The 20,453-nt window shown below is 44.6% G+C and overlaps 1 protein-coding gene across 1 annotated transcript in view; it reads left to right on the top strand.

The window, feature by feature from the left end:
* The window catches only part of SHC2 (SHC adaptor protein 2), a 486,073-nt gene that overhangs the window by 195,709 nt on the left and 269,911 nt on the right, over positions 1–20,453 (top strand). Inside the window, exons 5-6 of the mRNA XM_073586301.1 lie at positions 18,500–18,553; positions 18,644–18,695. Of these exons, the coding sequence (XP_073442402.1) occupies positions 18,500–18,553; positions 18,644–18,695 (106 nt within the window). The remainder of the gene's footprint in view (positions 1–18,499; positions 18,554–18,643; positions 18,696–20,453) is intronic.

Raw genomic sequence — 20,453 nt, forward strand, 5'->3', positions numbered from 1 at the left:
GGACACTGGACACTTTTGGATTGTGTGAGGCCCAATGAATATCTGAGCGCTATGTGACAGGCTCGATGGCACAGCTGTGACCAAAGTGACTAGAGGATAAGGGAGATTTTGAATCTCTGCACACACTTTTGGACACTGGACACTTTTGGATTGTGTGAGGCCCAATGAATATCTGAGCGCTATGTGACAGGCTCGATGGCACAGCTGTGACCAAAGTGACTAGAGGATAAGGGAGATTTTGAATCTCTGCACACACTTTTGGACACTGGACACTTTTGGATTGTGTGAGGCCCAATGAATATCTGAATGCTATGTGACAGGCTCGATGGCACAGCTGTGACAAAAGTGACTAGAGGATAAGGGAGATTTTGAATCTCTGCACACACTTTTGGACACTGGACACTTTTGGATTGTGTGAGGCCCAATGAATATCTGAGCGCTATGTGACAGGCTCGATGGCACAGCTGTGACAAAAGTGACTAGAGGATAAGGGAGATTGGATTGCTTTTAAAAAAGAGCAATGGGTAAACAGCAATGCCAGCCTGTCAGGAAGCCTTAAAAGGCAGCCCAACAACCAACACCACTGATACACCACAATATAGCCTCCCCTTGCACTGCACACACAGTGACTGGTGTGTTGTGCAGGCCAAATCGCTAGCAGCAGAAGCAGTTTTTTTGTCTTCTTCCCTGCCTAACGCTCTCCCTACAGAATCAGCAGCAACCTCTCCCTATACTGAGATCGGCAGAAGTAAGATGGCGGTCGGCGTGCACGCCCTTTTATACCCCCTGTGACGCCCACCAAAGCAAGCCAACCACTTGCATGCCCTTCTGAAAGATGGTGGTGACCCCTGCCTATGTCATCACGTTGCCCACAGTGTCCGTGGATCCTGATTGGCTGAAAGAGCGCAAAATAAACTTTTGAAACGCGACTTTGGCGCGTAAGTCGCCGACCTCGTGGCCGACCTCATCCTAGGGTTGGGTTTCGTTTCATGAAACCCGACTTTGCCAAAAGTCGGCGACTTTTGAAATTTTTCGACCCGTTTCGCTCAACTCTACTAAAGAGTTTGTACCTGGGAGTGTGTTACTCTGTAGAAATCTGGACCTCTTCCTTCGTTGGCTCCGGTGGGGCCTCTTCTTCTTGGGCGCCGTCTGCGTTAGTCCAAAAAATGAGATGAGCTTGAATGGGTATCTCTCCTATCTCTTTCAGAGCCTGAGGTAGAAGGGTCGTTAGATGAACGATAATCAAACCTAGAGGAGTCAGAGCAAGGAAAAGTGTTATTATGCCAATGGTATACTCTATTGTTGTCATAATCTTTAAGGTCGATCATACCGGTCTTTTATATGCTTCCAAAGGTGCACAAGAGTTTGGAATGCCCTCCGGGCCGACCCATTGTTGCATCTACCGAATCAATCTTATCTCCTATATCAATCTTCCTGGAGAAGATATTAACTCCACTGACACAGAAAGCACAGTCTTTCTTACTTGATACAGGTGATTTTCTCAACACAATTCAAACTATCGGCACAATTCCCAAGGAGTCCATTTTGGTCTCCTTTGACGTTAAAGATCTTTACACGTCAATTCCACATAATCAGGGAATTCAATGTGTGAGACAATCGACAATTGACACGATCGGGACTACATCCTGATTTGATCGATATGTGCCTGGAATTATTGACAGTGGTTCTCACTAAGAACCATTTTCTCTTTGAAAAGACATTTTATTTACAGGCTAAAGGGACCGCAATGGGGTCTAATGTGGCGCCCCCATACGCCAATACCTACATGGCCACCTTTGAAGATGAGGTAGTGTACCCCGATCCCCTCTTTAGAGCACATTGCATCACGTGGAAACGATTCATTGATGATATTTTCTGCATATGGACAGGTCCGTCAGACACATTGAATGACTTTACCACACTGAATCAGGCTTGGCCTGGTCTTAAATATACTATTACTATGAAAGACATAAGGTCAGTTTTTTTAGACACTATGGTAATGAAAGACATAGATGGGGTACTCAGGACAGACTTATATGTTAAACCCATGGACCGTAATAGTCTGCTTCATTTCCATAGTCTTCATTCGCCATCCACAAAGAAATCCATACCGCGTTCTCAATTTAAAAGACTTGAACGTATCGTCATGGACCCAGTCAGAAATAATAAGAGGAGGAAGGAGATGTTTCAAAAATTTAGGGAAAGAAGTTATCCCCCAGATGTATTACATCAAGCCCCTTCAACCATCATCATCACCTATTACAGGTCGGATACCTTTTGTGCATACATTCCATCCTTATGTTCATATCCTTCACCATACAATTAGGAAACATTGGAATCTTTTAAGGGAAGCACACCCTGAGGTACCAGAATTCCAACAAAATTTCCTACCATGTTACAAACGTCCTCGTAACATTCGTGACACACTGATCAAAGCTGATATCGGTTCGGGATCACGACCCTCCACACAGAGGTTTTTATCACAACCAAAGACCGACACTTTTCCATGTTTACATTTTAATCAATGTAGTAATGTTCTCAAGGGAGACCACTTTTATCATCCACATTCTGGGAAACGTTATAAAATCAAGGATTTTGCCACCTGTGATACATCATACGTGGTTTACTTAATCAAGTGTCCATGTGGTCTCCTGTATATTGGTGAGAATACCCAATCTATAAAAGATTGCATAAGTAAACATAAGTCCACCATCAGATGCAGAAACACATTATTACCCTTACCCCACCATTTCATTAACGCGGGACACAAGATACCCCAATTAAAATTTCAAGTTACCGAACAGATTCCATTACCGAGACGAGGAGGCAATCGGATCCAGACCCTGAAAAAGAGGGAAGCCTTTTGGATTCATGAACTTGAGACCCTTTCCCCTAGGGGTCTCAATAGGGAGTATGACCTATTATCCTTTCTATAAATTTATAATAATTGGGTAGCATACATGGGCTGGTGAATGTGTATATGGATTTACTGCATTGATGCATCATACCATGGAATGAGGACTCTATTGATATTTGATTGATGGATGATGCACGGACTTGTTTTTTGCTGGGTATATTCTAGACTGTATATTTGATTCATTGGATATAATGACATATTCCTATGGAGATATTTGTGTGTATATATTATGTATATATTGATATATTGTTTTTATTTTCACAGAGTCGCCACTATTGAATTGACATCATGCAATTTGTCACCTCCTGACCCTCCTTCTTGGATCCCTGACCCTCTTCTTATTATTTTTCCCCCTTTTTCTATTTTTTCCCAACTGCCCTTCATTTACATCGAAAATCCCATTTTGCTACCGCATTATCATCCCTTCAATAAACATCATCATTTGCATATTCTTCATGTCTATATTTGTGCTACATCGTCACATATGCCATAAACAATGGTGGAACGCACCACCATATTAATTCCTGTGTACTGTGGAACGCACACAACATTACAACAGAGCACGACGTCACTTCCTGTGACACATTTCCGGTTACGTGGCCGGGATTTTTGTCCCGCCCCCAGCCATCATATAATGGCGCCGGTATGCTGTCTCCCTGTCCGTGAACAAGCGGTGGACGCCGTGTTCCCCTGTGGCAGGAGACACCACTATCCACCACCGGTAAGGGACATCATCTTTTACTCCCTCAGGATCTGATTTTTTATTCAGTAGGACGCACATACTGACCCTTATTCTTTTATACAGACCGCACTGGTGTTCAGACCTCTGAGTCCGATTCAAGTTGCAAAGCCACTGTACGGTGTGTATATATGGATTCTTACTAAAGTAATGGTCTGCGTGCTGACTACATAGTGCTGACAATATGTTGTGGATTATCATTTTAGGTGACAAAAAAAGGGACACACTGATTTATGTTAGCAAGCCATTACACGGTGTGTACATATAGATTTGTATTGAAGTTATGGTCTGTTTGTTTACCATATAGTACTGACAATATACGGTGTATCATCATCATAGGTGATAAAGACAAAGGAAAACACAGACACACTTTGATGCATACGTGGTCTGATTTGGCTATTCTGCGTATATATACATGGTATGTTATTTATGGATTTCATAGTAAATCACTTATAGTCTGAACAGACTAACTTATACTTTTGCTATTTATTATTCAGGTAAACTGATGCCAGTAACTAACGCCACATGTGATATGAAATTCTGTGCCTTGGTATATTTTACCACAGGTTGGTCACTTTTGGTATACACATACACACATTGATGCAGACCGCATCATCATCACATAATATTTCCTAGTACTCAATAAGGTTTTTACTTCATGTTGATTTAGGACTCAATAGGACCCCATGCAATTTATTTACGGAATCCTGGGTTTCCAGTTATACCTCTCAAGTAAGTTTCTTCATCATTTGATAACTTGTGTCCTACAAAGTAACTACCTTTTGACACGTATATTTAAATCTAGACTGAGGCTACCCATCCCTACATTACAAGAGCAGTCGGGTACGTTCTTCATTCCCCTCCTTTATTTACCTTTTCTCTCATCTTTTTCATTTGTTTCTCCATCACTCATGCACAATTTTTTGGAGATCGTTATTTCTTGATTTGAATCTCGGATGAAATATTCAGTTATTGTGATTGATTTATATATCATTTGTATTATTGCAGTATATGGAGGAAGGCCAAAGTGTGTTGATCGAAACGTCTGTTGTGACTGCGAATAAAATTCTTCTACTATTCAAAGTTGAGTGCCAAAAAATTATTTGTATATTACTCTGGTGTGGGAACCTTTTTTGTGCATCACTTCAGCTGTGCCACGGTATACATATATATAATTCTTTGGAATGCACTCCCAGATCAATACGATTAGTCCCCAATCCCCACAATTTTAAGCGTGCCCTGAAAACTCATTTATTCAGACTGGCCTACCGCCTCAACACATTAACATAATCCATCCCTGTGTGGCACAGCCAAAAGTTTTTACCATAACCAAGTTCCCCGCATCATGTTCCCACATGCTTTATGCATCCATTAGCCCTCTGTGTCTGTACTGTTACACACTTAACATTATGGCTGGTCCATACAATCAAGGCAACTGTTACCACCCACCTTTCGTGTCTCCCTTTTTTTTCCTCATAGATTGTAAGCTTGCGAGCAGTGCCCTTATTCCTCTTGGTATCTGTTATGATCTATGTGATTATTGTTATGCTGTAATGTCTATTGTCTGTACAGGTCCCCTCTGAAATGTAAAGTGCTGCGGAATATGACGGCACTATAGAAATAAAATTTATTAGTATTATTATTATTATTACAGCAATAACTCATTTATATTTTTTTTTATGCTTTGGCACTTTTGCACAATAAAAACTATTTTATAGAAAGATAATTATTTTTGCATCGCTATATTGTGAGAGCTATAACTTTTTTATTTTTCTGCTGATGGAGCTGTATGGTGGATTGTTTTTGCGGTACCAGATGAAGTTCCATGTTTGTTTACATCCTTCTTTTTGATCGCATTTTATTCCATTTTTTGTTCAGCGGTATGATAAAGCTGAGAAATTAAGAAGTGATAGTTGCTTTTTTGAGCGCAGATTTGGATGGAATAGATTGAAAACATGTTGCATTGCGGACACCCTAGGGTATCAAAACACCACAAACCCCCACATGTAACCCCATTTTGAAAACTAGGGGTATAGTGAGCATTTTGAACCCACAGATGCCTCACAGTATTTTATAACATTGAGCCTGGAAATACTGTATAACATTTTAGTGATGAAAATGTAAATTTTTATTAGCTGCAAATGTATCCCTTATGCAAGGGGAAAATGATAAATAGATACCACAATTTGTTGCATAATTTCTCCGAAACTATTGTTGGCTACACAGCCGCAAAGAGGAGGCAGAAGTGATATTTGGCTTTTGGAGTTCAGATTTTGTTAGCATAGTTTGCAGGCAGCATTTGCAAATCCCCCGAGGTGCCAGGACAGCAAAAAAAACTCATTTTAGAAATTACACCTGTCAATTAATTTATCTGCAGCTACTGTGACTATTTGGGCCCCACAAGTGTTTTCACACTGCAACATACATTCTATATTTTTACCTGGAAAACTGCAAATCTGCCAGCTTAATGCACCCCATAATTTGTTAAGTGAGCTATCACCACTACAGTAATGTCAAACATGTGGATGCTATCTGGGGGTTACTTGAATTTAGAAGCACAGATTTCATTGAATTTTAATTGTGGGTGGGAGAGGCGGTGTGGCTGCGTCATTTTTCCTAAGCATTTGTCCTATTCATAAAGTAGAAACACCCTATAATTCCATTAACAGCTGGCGGACCTGTGTGAGAACTTGCTTATTGTGGGACAAGTTGTAATTTTTATTGCTAACATTTTGGGGTACATAACATTTTTTGTTTGATTTCAGTAAAGCTAAGTTCATATTTATCCTGTGCTCTACCCTGAGCACTAATGACAAATTTCCACCTAAATCCCCCCAAATGTGATTCAGACTAAACCTCCAACAGAACTACTAAAATGAAGCAGATGGAGACACTTTGGACTCTTTCTGGCGTCTGTTCCAGTGGTGTCCATTGTTTTAGGGATGCACACAACTGTGGTCAAACACACTTTTGTGTGGTAAAAAGACACCTAAAATAATAAAACACCACTGGAACAGAGGCCAGATGGAGTTCAAAGGACTCCATTTCTCTCCTTATGGTTGAGTTGAGGGTTTTATCTGAATTACATTTTTGTGGGACTTAAAAAGAAACCCCAACATATGTACTTAATGTAGCGCACAAGCTAAACATAGACAAATCCTTCTTCTGATTTTTGGGAGGCAGAATGAACAAATAAACGTCAGTTCAAGAATTATTGCTTTTAATTTCATTTTTCTACAATGTTCATTGTGTGGTATAAGAGATTAGACAGCTTTATTCTTCAGATCAGTGAGATTGAAGTTATATAAGATGTTTAGATTTTTTGTAATGTTTTGTTTCATTTGAATACTAAAAAGACTTCTCATATTTAAAAAAAAGTTTTTTTTATCATATTCTGAGAGCTTTAACTATTTTTTTTTTTTTTTTACTTTTTTTGTCTAAAAGAACTGTACAAGGGCTTATTTATTGCCAGACAAGATGAAGGATTTATTGTTACTATCTTGGGGTGCATAGCATCTTTTGGTTGCTTTTTATTAATATTTTTGAGTTGCAGTGAAAAATCGAACAGCACTCAAATACCAATCATATGTTATTCGATATTCATGGACTGTTTAAGAGAAGATTGAGAAACTTTTTTTTTTCTTACATCTGAGAAAAACTGATGAAGCTGATCACCCTGTTGAAAATATGATCAAAAACAATGACGAAACGCTAAGGCCTCTTTCACACATCAGGTTTTCACCGTCAGGCGCGATCCGGCTCTTTTGACAAAAACCTGATCCGGCGAAATGCAATGCCGGATCCGGTTTCCCCCCCATTGACTTGCATTTGCGCCGGATGGCCATGCGTTTCATCCGGTTTTCGCCGGATCCGGCAATGTGTCGCAATCCGGCGTCTGGAAAAAACGGCTGCTGTAACGTTTTTTGTCTCCGGCGCAAAAGCTGGACCCGCCGGATCCGGCGCATCCGGCTTTTTCACACAATGAAAGTCTATGAGCGCCGCAATAAGCCGGATCCGGTGGCCGGATCCGGTTTTTTGGGTCTGCGCATGCTCAGTAGCTCTGCCCGCAGCACACATATATAAAAGCATGACAGTGGGACCCTCAGCCACACCCAACATGCCACCCAAGACAGGAACCAGGCGCAGGAGAAGGTAGGAGACCACTGCAGCACCATCAGCACCACCACCACCCCAAATGGAGCAGCAAAAGTGAACATGCTGAACAACGGGAGGGGAGTCCAGCAGCAGATGAGAGACGGTAATTATCAAATCCCCCATTCCTCAAAACTAGGGCCAAGGAATATCAAGATATTCATTGGCCCTTTGTTTCTCTTTATTCAACAGCCGCCCAAGAGATGCAGCAGCACTGGCAGCAGCAGCAGCACCACCCACAGCCATGGAGTCTGGCCAGCAACAAGACAGCACATCTTCTTCTGGGAGCCCTCCCTCGCATCGTCAGCGTTTGACGGTAAGTTTTTATTTCCAAAATCCATCATCTCTGTAATATATGTCTATTCATTGGCTTTTATTTCAAAACAGGAATCACAAGCTGAAGAGGAGCTCCCAGAAGAAGAAGGAAGGGGTGGACAGACACCTGGAGTGGGCTCACAATTGGTAAGTTTTTGCATCAAACGCAGAAACACATCACACTACACACAACACATTGAAAACAATGTACCGCAGACATCACACAGCAAACAAATATGCCAACATCCAAACACATAAATTTTTTTCTTTTCTTCTCTAGTCTTACCAATCTGGTGCTCGGCCAAGAGGTCCTCGCAGTGCCTCCCAGGGTCGTCGGCGACAGCAACGCGGCGGTCACCAGCGTGTAAGTATAATATTTAAGATAATTTTGGTACACTTTTTATTTCATGTCTTAAAGTGTGGTGACTAATTTTGCTATTTTTCCATTTTACTTTAACAGCCTTCACAGCGTGCTCCCGACTCTGACGGTGAGGATGGAGGAATTGATGTGGACCACCTCATCGATCTCGTCAGAGAAAGGGAGCTGCTATGGAATATGGCTGACCGCCGCCATGCTGACCTGATTGTTACCCGACGGCTCTGGGAGGAAATCTCTTCGCTCCTTGTGGACCGCTGGGAGGACCTCGATGCTCGGGCCCCGATTAAAGAGCGCAAGTATATACAGTACCGGTTGCTTGATGTAAACCAGTGTTTCCCGAACTCCAGTCCTCGTGGTCCCCACGGATCATGTGTTCAGGATTTCTATTTACTATGGAAATCCTGAAAACATGACCCCTGGGGACCATGAGGACTGGAGTTTGGGAAACACTGATGTTGTATACTAACCACTTTGTCCTTTCTCGTTTCAGGGGACAGAATTGTGAAGCGGTGGCAGTCTGTGAGGGATCGTTTCAAGAAGGAGTTCAATAAAGAGATGCAGGCCCCGAGTAGATCTGGAGGACGCAGGAGCAAGTACAAGTACGCACGAGCCTTGTCGTTCCTCCGGGATACAATGGTCACCAGAAGGTAAATATTACACACCACATGTGAAAAAAAAAAAATGTTTAGATGTAACAATTTTTTTTCAGCCAGGGCCATGCCATGTCACTATTTTAATTGTTTTTTATTCGGTCGTCCATGACAGCACCACCTGAGAGAGGGGATCCGCCCTTTAGGAACAGGAAACCTACAGATACAAAAGGGTGGCACCTCTCCCACGCATCAGTTGGTTTCCTGTTCCTAGAGGACAGGACTCTCTACAGATCGTCCGTCATGGAATCTTCATTGAATACCCAGGCCGGCTGACCGACCCAGGTAGCGAGGGGGTCTCCTACCTCGGTCAGTGCGGGGTCCCTGGAAGCGCCACGGTGGGGCCGGGTAGGTCACCACGGCAGTGGACGAAGCAGGTGGAGCAGGGGTCCGGTGGATGCCATCTCCAAAGCCAGTGCCTGGTATGTATGCCCCGGTGCGCTTCCCCAGGCCCGGTCCTTCCGGTCGTTGCTGTCCCATGGCCGGGCTCATGGCGGCGGGCGCGGGGGGGGGCTGGCACTCCGGGCAGGGCTGCGCGGCTCCTTCGCGCGCGCTCCCGCAGGGCTCTGTGAGCGGCGGAAGTGACACGGCGGAAGGGGCGGAGCGAGTAGCCAGCAGAAGAAACAGAGACGAACTAGCGACCAGAGCCGCGAAAGTTCCTCCAGAAAGGACCCCCCTGCCTCCCTCCGTGATCTGGTACCTGCCTCATCTGCATGGGTAAGAGATCTCTGTGAATGTACCCTGATGCAGTGTTCCCTTATGTTCTTTTTCAGGGGAAGAAGGTTGCGGGAAAACAGAAACACAGGGAATGTGCCCTCTGTAGTTCCCCCCTACCAGATGGCCACCCTAAAAAGTTATGCCAGCCATGCATACGGCAGACGGTAGGAGTTATTAAGGACAGGGAGTCCAGGGGTAGATTGTCAGGCCCTTATACTCTCCCCCGTTTATGCAGGTAGCGGAAGAGACACCTGACTTCACTTCAAACCTGAGAGACATGATCAGGGCAGAAATGAAAGCTTTACCTCAAAGAGAACCTTCTAGGAGAAGAGGGGCTAGTGGTTCAGGCTCGGAGGCCTCAGTCGCCCCTGGGAAGGGGGACAATTCCTCGGACTCCTCGGCCTCCTCGTCGTCTTCCTCGGATGAAGACTCTAGCCGGTTCTGCTTCCCCTTAGACCAGATGGACAGATTAGTAAAAGCTATGCGGTCCACCATGGGGGTAGCGGAAAAAAAACGGGAACTCTCAGCACAGGACATAATGTTCGGGGGGTTGGACCCCAAAAAACGTAAAGCTTTTCCATTGAACGAAAAGGTTCAGAGCCTAATTGATAGAGAATGGAAGAGACCGGAGAAAAGGGGCTCCATGCCACCAGCTTTTAAGCGGAGATACCCCTTTGATAACCCGGTAGTAAACAGATGGGATAAAGCCCCGAAACTAGATGCAGCAGTAGCCAAAGCATCTAAAAAATCCGCCATACCGTTTGACGATATGGCCTCCCTGAAGGATCCGTTAGATAAAAAAGCGGATTCTTTCCTTAAAGGGACATGGGAGATGTCAGCAGGCGCGTTAAGACCAGCGGTAGCTGCCACCTGTACAGCCAGATCTATGATGGTCTGGCTAGATCAGCTAGATTCCAAACTAAGAGATGGAGCTTCAAGATCATCTATTCGGAAAAATTTGCCCATCATTCAAAATGCCGCGGCGTTTTTAGCCGATGCCTCTGCAGACTCTGCAAGAATGGCGGCTAAAGCCGCAGGTCTGTCTAATGCAGCGCGAAGAGCGCTCTGGTTAAAATGCTGGCCAGGAGATATTCAAGCCCGGTCCCGTCTCTGTTCCATTACCTGCGAGGGGGAGTACCTATTCGGCCCAGTCTTGGACGAATTGTTGGAGAAAGCTGGAGATGACAAAAAGAAATTTCCCAGTCTCCCGAACCCCTCTTACAGACGTCCCTTTGCCAGGAAAGGATTTTTCCGGAGAAGGCCGTCCAGAGATCAGGGCAGATGGGATGACAAAAAAAGGAAAGGTACAGGATTCATGTTTGGGGGAGGACGCCAGGAAGGTCCAGCTCGGGATACGAAGAAGCCGCCCCAATGACTAGTTGCCCCAGTAGGAGGGAGACTAGCTGCCTTCTACCCATCCTGGTCTCTGATCTCCAATAGCAGCTGGATATTGGGGATAATAGCCGTGGGACTACGACTAGAGTTTTCTAGGGTTCCCCTTGATCAATTTAAAATCACCCCACTCAGGTCGTCTGCTGCAGAACAAGCTGCCCTGGAAGCCGAGGTTCATAACCTGTGCGCTAAGAAAGTCCTGATAGAGGTTCCAGAGGAAGAATGGGGGAAGGGATTCTACTCCCCTCTGTTCCTGGTCCGCAAACCGGACAGCTCCTTTAGGACAATAATTAACCTTAAGGCCCTCAACAAGTTTTTGGTCATACGTCCCTTTAAAATGGAAACGATTAAGTCTGCAATAAAATTGCTGTTCCAAAACTGCTTCATGGTGGTGTTAGATCTAAAAGACGCATACTACCATATACCCATCCATGCAGGCCATCAGTGGTTCCTCAGAGTGGCGGTTCAGTTGGATGGGTCAATTCGACATTTCCAATATGCGGCCCTCCCTTTTGGAGTGGCAGTCGCTCCCCGAGTATTTACTAAAGTAATAGCGGAGGTCATGGCCCATCTACGTGAATCGAACATTCTGGTGATTCCCTACCTGGATGATTTTCTTATTGTAGGTAAAACGGCGAACCATTGTTTACAACAGCTACAAAAGGCAATGTCTGCCCTAGAACGGTTAGGATAGTTGCTGAACGTCAAAAAGTCCCGGTTGCAGCCAATGAAAGTCCAACAATTTCTGGGCCTAACCCTGGATTCTGAAAAACAGGAATGCCGTCTGCCTCCGGACAAGCTTGTTCGCCTCCATTATCAGATCCTGAACGCCTCCAATAACCCCACCATGTCCCTCAGAAAAGCCATGTCCCTTCTAGGCTCTCTTTCAGCCTGTATCCCGGCAGTCCAGTGGGCCCAGTTTCATGCAAGGAAACTACAGAGCGAGGTCTTATTACATCAAAAAGTCCTTGGAGGTTACTTGGAGGGTCAGCTAACCTTATCCCGTGACACAAGGGAGTCCCTAGAGTGGTGGTTAGACAAAGATAACTTATCAAAAGGGGTACCCTGGGAGTATAACGTAACCCGCATAGTCACCACGGATGCTAGTCCTTACGGTTGGGGAGCTCATATGGGTGAAATTTTAGTCCAGGACCAATGGCAACATCATCAGTTAAGAATGTCATCTAACCTAAAAGAATTGACAGCGGTAGAAAAGGCGGCTAAAAAGCTCCTTGTGTACCTACAGGGCCATCACGTGCGAGTGTTCTCCGACAATCGGGTCACCGTGGCATACATCAATCACCAAGGCGGGACCCGTTCCAGACCCCTGATGTTTGTAGCAGAGCGGTTGTTCCAGCTAGCAGAACAATACTTCCTATCTTTAACAGCATTGCATATAAAAGGAAAAGACAACATCACGGCAGACTTTTTAAGCCGCAATCGGCTAAAGCAAGGGGAATGGTCTTTAAACACCTCCATATTCAATCTGATTGTTCAAAAGTGGGGATATCCAGAGGTAGACCTATTCGCCACCAGAGACAACATGCAATTGAAACAATTCTGCTCCCTGAATCCCAGAGAAAATCCTCTGGCGGTAGATGCCTTCCTGATAAACTGGGACTTCAAACTAGCCTACGCCTTCCCTCCCCTATCTCTTCTACCCCTGGTGATGAGGAAAATCAGGAAAGACAGAGCGAGGGTTATAGTCATCGCTCCATTTTGGCCCAGGAGAGCATGGTTCTCATGCCTCAGGACCATGTCGGTGTCCGATCCTTGGGTTCTGCCGGACATCCCGGATCTCCTGTCCCAGGGCCCAGTCTTCCATCCTCAGGTGGCTGGCCTTCATCTGACGGCGTGGAGTTTGAACAGTCATTATTAGAAGAGAAGGGTTTCTCCGCAGACCTAATTAACACCATACTTAAGAGTAGAAAAATCATTACCACCAAAATTTACGTTAGAATTTGGAAAAATTCCTTCAAAACTCAGAAGTAATCGCTGGGGATTCAGCACCTATAATGCAGATATTAGAGTTCCTACAAAAAGGTCTAGACATGGGACTCTCTACCAGTACCCTTAAAGTACAAGTGTCAGCCTTGGGGGCTCTGTTTAGCTGTAACATTGCTGGTAATTATTGGATAAGCAGATTCATTAAGGCAGCAGGTAGATCCAGGCCAATAATGAAGGATAGGTTTATGCCGTGGGACTTGAACCTAGTCCTCACTGCTATGACAGAGACTCCATTCGAACCTATCTCGTCGGCTTCCCTAAAAAACCTGTCCCTCAAGGTAGCCTTCCTGGTAGCTCTAACATCAGCTCGCAGAATAAGCGATATTCAGGCCTTATCTAGGTGTCCTCCTTATTTACAGTTTAAAGAGGATAGGGTAATACTTAGACCTGATCCAGCGTACTTGCCAAAGGTAGTTTCTAGTTTCCATAGGACACAGGAGATAGTTGGATTATGGAGGAAGGATGGCAGAACTAACGAAAAAGAAAGGAAACTACACACCCTGGATGTCAGGAGAGGCCTCATAGAATATCTGTCAGTCACCGATCCCTGGAAGAAAGATAATGCCCTATTTATCTCTCATCAAGGCCCCAGGAAAGGTTGTAGAGCATCAAAAAATACACTAGCCAGATGGATTAGAGAGGCGATTGCAATAGCATACACATCAAAGGGCAGGTCGCCACCCGGAAAGCTGAGGGCGCATTCCACCAGGGCAATGGCAACCTCATGGGCCGAAAGATCAGAAGTCTCCATCGACCAGATATGTAAGGCGGCCACTTGGTCCTCTCCGAGCACCTTTTATAGTCATTATAGGCTAGACCTGGGTGCTTCCACAGACCTCTCTTTTGGTATAAGGGTGCTGCAGGCTGTAGTCCCTCCCTAAAGCTGATATTACTCTCTGTAAATCTCTCAGGTGGTGCTGTCATGGACGACCGAATAAAGTCTTAGTTACTCACCGGTTAACGGTATTTTTCGGAGTCCATGACAGCACCCGTATATTCCCTCCCTTATAGTTTAATTGGGGTGTGCACGTCTTTTTTCTTGCATATGCTCACTGGTGATAAAAGTTATAATTGTAAAGAATACTGTACATAAATCATGCATTAACTTTGGAAGTCCTCTTGTGCTCTGTAATCCAACTGATGCGTGGGAGAGGTGCCACCCTTTTGTATCTGTAGGTTTCCTGTTCCTAAAGGGCGGATCCCCTCTCTCAGGTGGTGCTGTCATGGACTCCGAAAAATACCGTTAACCGGTGAGTAACTAAGACTTTTTTCTCTTTATTCCACAGCACGGTGAGCAGCACTCGGGAGCCTGCACGATTGGACCCTTCTGAGGCGATCCCTGCGGAGACCGGCACCGAGGGACACTTCGACCGCCCCGGTACATCTGCACCTTCCCACACATTCGACCCATCTGTCCCATCCACCAGCACAGGAGCATCGTGGCCGCCTACATTACATGAAGCTGCTGGTGAGGAGATCGCTTTCCCTTTACCCCACCCTTCTGCCCCTGCCACCTCTAGTACACCTGCGAATACTGGGCGGCAGCGGCAGAGGGGTCAGGAAAAGACTTATGCGCCAGAGTTCTTGCATCTGAATGCATCTTTCCAGAACTGTCTAAAAGTCTTGTCAGAGCAAATCTCCGCAGGCTTTCAGCAGATCAACTCCAGCATTCTGGAGGTGAAGACACTTCTGCAAACCATGCATTCAGAAGCAAGATCTTCGCCAAACCACACCTTTTTCAGGTCTGTTGTGGAGCGCATGGAAACGCTCTCTCCTAGCCAGCAGATGCATGTAATGCATTCATGCCACGGTGCTCTCCAGCACGTTACCTCCCAACCTCCTCCTCCCACCCCAGTAGTTCCTCCACCTGCACCCCCTCCAGCCACTTTCCATCCTATTACATACCAGCCACCTCCCCAGCACCAGCAAACCTCCCCAGCACCAGCAACCTCCCCAGTACCAGACATCTCCCCACTTCCAGCAACCTGCCCCGTACCAAACTCCTTCCCCATACAACTTTCCATCAACATCATCTGCTCCTACAGTCCCTGCCCAACCCTCCACTCCACCGCCCACCACCTCTTCTGCCTCCCACATGTCCACCCATTCTGTAGCTTTTTCCACACCTTCACCTCTAACTGTTCCTTCCCCACCACGATCCCAGTCCTCTCTCCACACTCCCAGTGTCGAAGTGTCCCGCAGCCCCTCCAGCAGTATTTCCACCCCACACTACACCAATTTATAATGTGTGTTTTGTAATAAAAATGCCCAGTTGGTTTCAAACCTTTATTAAAAAAGTTTTTTTAACTTTAAAAACAGTTTACAAAAAAAAAAAATTTTAAATAAAAGTTAAATTATTGTTTACACTGGTTGTCTGTCATTTCTTTATGCGGAGAAATATGTTTAAAAAAAAGGTTAAATACAGGGTATTTAAAAGGTATTCAAAACCAGGTATATAACTGAGTAAATTTTAGCTTTTTGCCACAGTTGTGTTCCTGGTTGTGTTTGAAGCAAAGTATTTCACCTAAAAAGTTGTGTTTATTGTTGGTGATTTCCTAACAATGTACACAACTTTTGTTAAAAGGTGAAATACTTTGCATAAAACACAACCAAGTACACACCTGTGGCCTAAAGGTAAAAATAGTAAGACCATGACAAGATAGCCAACTTTGGTTGGCAAAGGTATATACTGTTGGTACAGAAGGTACACAAGTTTGGTTAAGGGCACAAATCTTTCACACTCTGTCATCCTGCCAGTGTACTCTGCCTTGAGGTGACAAAGTATAGTGCAAAATTGTCCCTCATTACTGAAACCGTCACAGAACTTCTAGTGGTAATGTCATGGTAATCTTGCAAGGTGGTTTCTTCAGAGGTGTCCTCAATGGAAATGGGTTCCTTGCAGATAACAAAATTGTGGAGTACCACGCAAGCTTTGATCACCTCGTCCACAGTTTCTGTCTTGAGGTTGATCGCAGTCAATAGGACCCGCCATTTGGCTGTCAGAATACCAAAGGTACATTCAACCATTCTTCTTGCTCTTGTGAGGCGGTAATTAAAAATGTGTTTTGCTCTTGACAATCCTCTGCTACTGTACGGTTTCAAAAGGTGTTCTGACAGCTGGAAGGCTTCATCCCCTACACAGACAAATGGCAGAGGTGGACCAGATGTTTGCGGCAGCGGTCTAGGGGATGGGAACTGGAAGGTGTTTCTATACAGTTTACGCCCCATGGCAGACAGTTTGAAAACTTGAGAGTCATTGGAGCGGCCATAGGCCCCAATATCAACAGCAATAAATTTGTATTCCGTGTCAGCGATGTCCATGAGGACAATTGAAAAATATTTCTTGTAATTGAAATATTCCGATCCCGATCCGGCTGGCTTTACAGTGCGGATATGTTTCCCGTCCACAGCGCCAAAGCAGTTCGGAAACTGACATATCTGTTGAAACTTTTCTGAAATTTCAATCCACCTCTCTGTTGTGGGCTCTGGTAAAAACTCTTCAGCTAAGGAGTCCCACAGTGCACGGCATGTGTGCTTCACTATTCCAGATATAGTGGAAATCCCGAGTCTGTACTGGAAATGCAGTGACGAAAGGGATTCTCCAGTTGCAAGAAATCTGTGGGGAATTAAAAAACAATCAATTAGTTTAAAATCACAGCATTACATACCAAAACTCAGCTATAACACTTGGAGATACAAACTACCACCAACAAGATTGCAGTGAAAGTGTGCTCTGATGCGAGGCATATCCAATAAATGTGGCTTACCTTAAAGTCACCAGACGCTCTGCGGGTGAAACAGAGAATCGGCAATAGGTGTCCGATTTTCTTATGAGGTGTGCAATGCGCTCCACCAAGTAATCAAAATTCTCCATTTTCATCCGAACATATCCAAAAATTTCTCCGGGTTTCGTCTAAGGTCCATGCAGAGTGTAGAATAGACCCCACGCGTCGTTCTCTTGGCTGTGATGGGGTCGATCCACAAACGTCATCTACGATGCCTGATGCGCTGCTGTCTCGCTCTCTCCCTCTCCAGAACAAATCACCCTCAAACGATTCGCCTCCGCTGTAAAATCCGCCAAATTCTTCAAAATATTTCCAATCACAACATCCATCTTCGCCAGTCACTTGCTTTTCTCTCCAACCTGCACTTTCTCCTCTACAACCTGTCAAAGAAGGGCTGTAGGAACACGGTATATATAGTTTTTCAGTAGCCAATCCCGTTCGGACGGCCACAAGGGGCCTTTTTAAAAACTGGATCCGGCGTAATCCGTCGAAAAACGGATCGAAAACCGGATGAGACGGATCCGGTTTTGGCTGTCATGCGCAAGACGGATCCGGCAGAAAACCGGATCCGTCACATCCGGTTTTACAAAACATTTGACAGATCCGGTGCTCCGGCACGACGCCGGAACGCGCCTGACGCCGAAAACCTGATGTGTGAAAGTAGCCTAACCGTTTTTCTTGTACAAGAAAAATAACTGACATCTGAATGAGTGCTTACACTGACACAATCTGACACAGCCTGCTAATGGCAGGGCCTAAAAGACTAAACTAGCATGCCTCAAGATCATTATTTTATTTTCGCGATCATGGGGTGCCAAAAGAGTAAAGGGGGAGCCTTCTCCCATCTACATGCCAGAGTCACAACTAACATTGCATCTGAGGGGTTAATTTGCCTCAATCTGTTCTTAACCTATTGCTGTCAGTGCTGCATGGTCAAATGTCATATACAATTGATAGCCATAGCATTTTCAATCATCGCGGGTGCAATACAATTATTTTTCAGTGCCGTAAAAAAGCGGCACTGAGGAATAAGTCATTATAATGACCACCGTTAACAGACATATTGGCAATTGTTGAGTGGGTGAAGACTGTCCAGTCTGTTTTCACTGTCTAAGAATTAGACAGCTTTGAGAAATATGCCCAATGGATTTTTCCTGACTCTCTCAACCTGTGTAGTTCATATAGTGTAGTCAACTTGGGATCAATGCTCAAGTTTCACAAAGTACAAAGTATAATCAGCTTTTCCCTCAGGTGACTTGTAAATATTTTACTTTTTTCTTGAAGTGGTGGCCATGTTATTGAGTAATGGTATATTACAACATTATCCTTGCACTGTGAGTGCTAGTGTATATTGCTCTCTGACAATGCACATAGGGGGAATGAATCCATATAAATTCACTTCTACACAAACATACTTTATGTGCTTTTTTTTTTTTTGTTTTACAGATTATTGCTAATCATCACATGCAAGCAATCTCCTTTGCATCAGGAGGGGATGTGGTAAGCAATCTTTCAAGTCCAAATCCAATGTACTTCAAGTGAAATGAAATTAACCTAGAACAATCTATCATATTTCCTTTTCTTTGCTAGGATACAACAGATTATGTGGCATACGTGGCCAAGGACCCTATTAACCAAAGAGGTACATAGTATGTGAATTGCCCTTTATCATAATATGAAGTTATTTTATTTTCATTATTACTACATGTGAAAAAAGCAGTTTGTAACATGATCCATTAGCTGTACCAACCAGAACGATATTTTTAATTTGCACTGAGTTAGGCTACACCAACACGTCGACTTTCGTTACGATACAGGTCTCATGGCCAAAGTTCTCTATGTGTCACTGCAAAATTGCAATATGATGTAAGTGGTCACATGCCTATCCTGTTGGATTTTTTGGGACTTATTTGTCATGATACCACTTGAGCCCCATTCACTTGTATTGCACTGATGTAGCAGCTACACTGTGTGGTTATAGTCTCTCAACGTGGGCACAACCTTGGCAAGTATGTAAGAGGAAGCAGTGATACTCCTGAAGAACTCTTGCGGGATGTGGCTATGTAGGGGGGTGAAGCACAAGAAGGACAAGAAAGGGCTTACCTCCTCTACTCCATGGCCGGAACCATATAGCTGCGCAGTAGGGTTGCCAGGGGGAAGACTCTTGGACCTGGACCGACTGCATCATGGGCCTGTCAGTAGCAGTGGGGGAGGAGGAAGTTGTGCTGCAGGGCAGAGAGCGGGAAGACAGGGCACGCTGAGGGGAGAGCAGCTTGTGCCTTAATTAATTGAGATTCTGGCTTGGCTTTTATCCTAAGTCATGTAACAAGGCTCGTTAAAGGGTTGACATTGACTTTTAGGATTGCTACTTCCAATAGGTGGCAGTAGACTTCTAGTCCTCTTCCTCTCTGAAGAGACAATTTGCATAATTAGCATACTTCCCAGAGGAGCAATGCGGCTTTAAGTCTCCTAAAATATTGGCGTGATGGGATCTTTTTTGTTAAGGAACTCTTTGAGCTTATTATCAATGGTGCCCTCTAGTGAATGAAAGACCACCACTGCTTTAATTTTAGCTGTGATTTGACCCACAGGATTATGTGGAATGATTTTATAGACCTCCCTGTCACCTAATTGTCTGAGTGCCTCCTCCATGTAGTCTGCCCTATCCATGACTACTATGGCACCCCCTTTGTATGCTGGTTTGATGATTAGGGTTCTGTCAGAGGAAAATTGCTCAATGGCTGATTTTTCAGAGCTTGTGAGATTGGCCTGAAAGTGAAGATTGCCCATATTGCGTGAAAACTTGTTAATATCTCTCTCTACCAAATAACTAAAAATGCTTCTATTGGTGGGTTATCTTTAGGTGGCATATAAGTACTGGTTGTTCTCAAACCCAAGCTTGGTTGGGCTAAACCTGGGAGCTGCTTAGAGAAATGAGTCTGTAATCGCAAGTTGCGATAGAATCTCTGCAAGTCCATATTAAGCTCAAATGTTTTGAACTTGCAGACCGGGCAGAAGGAGAGACCCTTCTGTAATAGGGATAGCTGGTGGGTATCAAGATGTTTTGAGGATATATTAATTACCAGTGGTAGACCATTACCTGGGATCTTGGGAGACGTGTTGATGAAGCAGGCCCTGAGAGAGCGCATGCGGAAAAAGCCAGACATGACTTTCTCACGGGTTGGGAGTGAGGCACGCATGTGCAAGCTCGAGCAGGGAGTGATAGCATCGGTGGGGAAGGTATTGAGCGAGGAGGTAGCTGCCCCTCAATGGGCAGAAGACTTGAAGGAAGAGATTAAGTGGGTCCGTGAGGAAATGGCTGAATATAAGAGGGCCCCTGCTGCAGAGACTGCCCCCCAATGTGAGACTAGTGCCGCTCGGCGAAGGAGACCATCTACAT

Source organism: Dendrobates tinctorius, unplaced genomic scaffold (assembly GCF_039654945.1).
Source record: "Dendrobates tinctorius isolate UK_male_01 unplaced genomic scaffold, ASM3965494v1 ptg000092l, whole genome shotgun sequence".
Classification (NCBI taxonomy): Eukaryota; Metazoa; Chordata; class Amphibia; order Anura; family Dendrobatidae; genus Dendrobates; species Dendrobates tinctorius.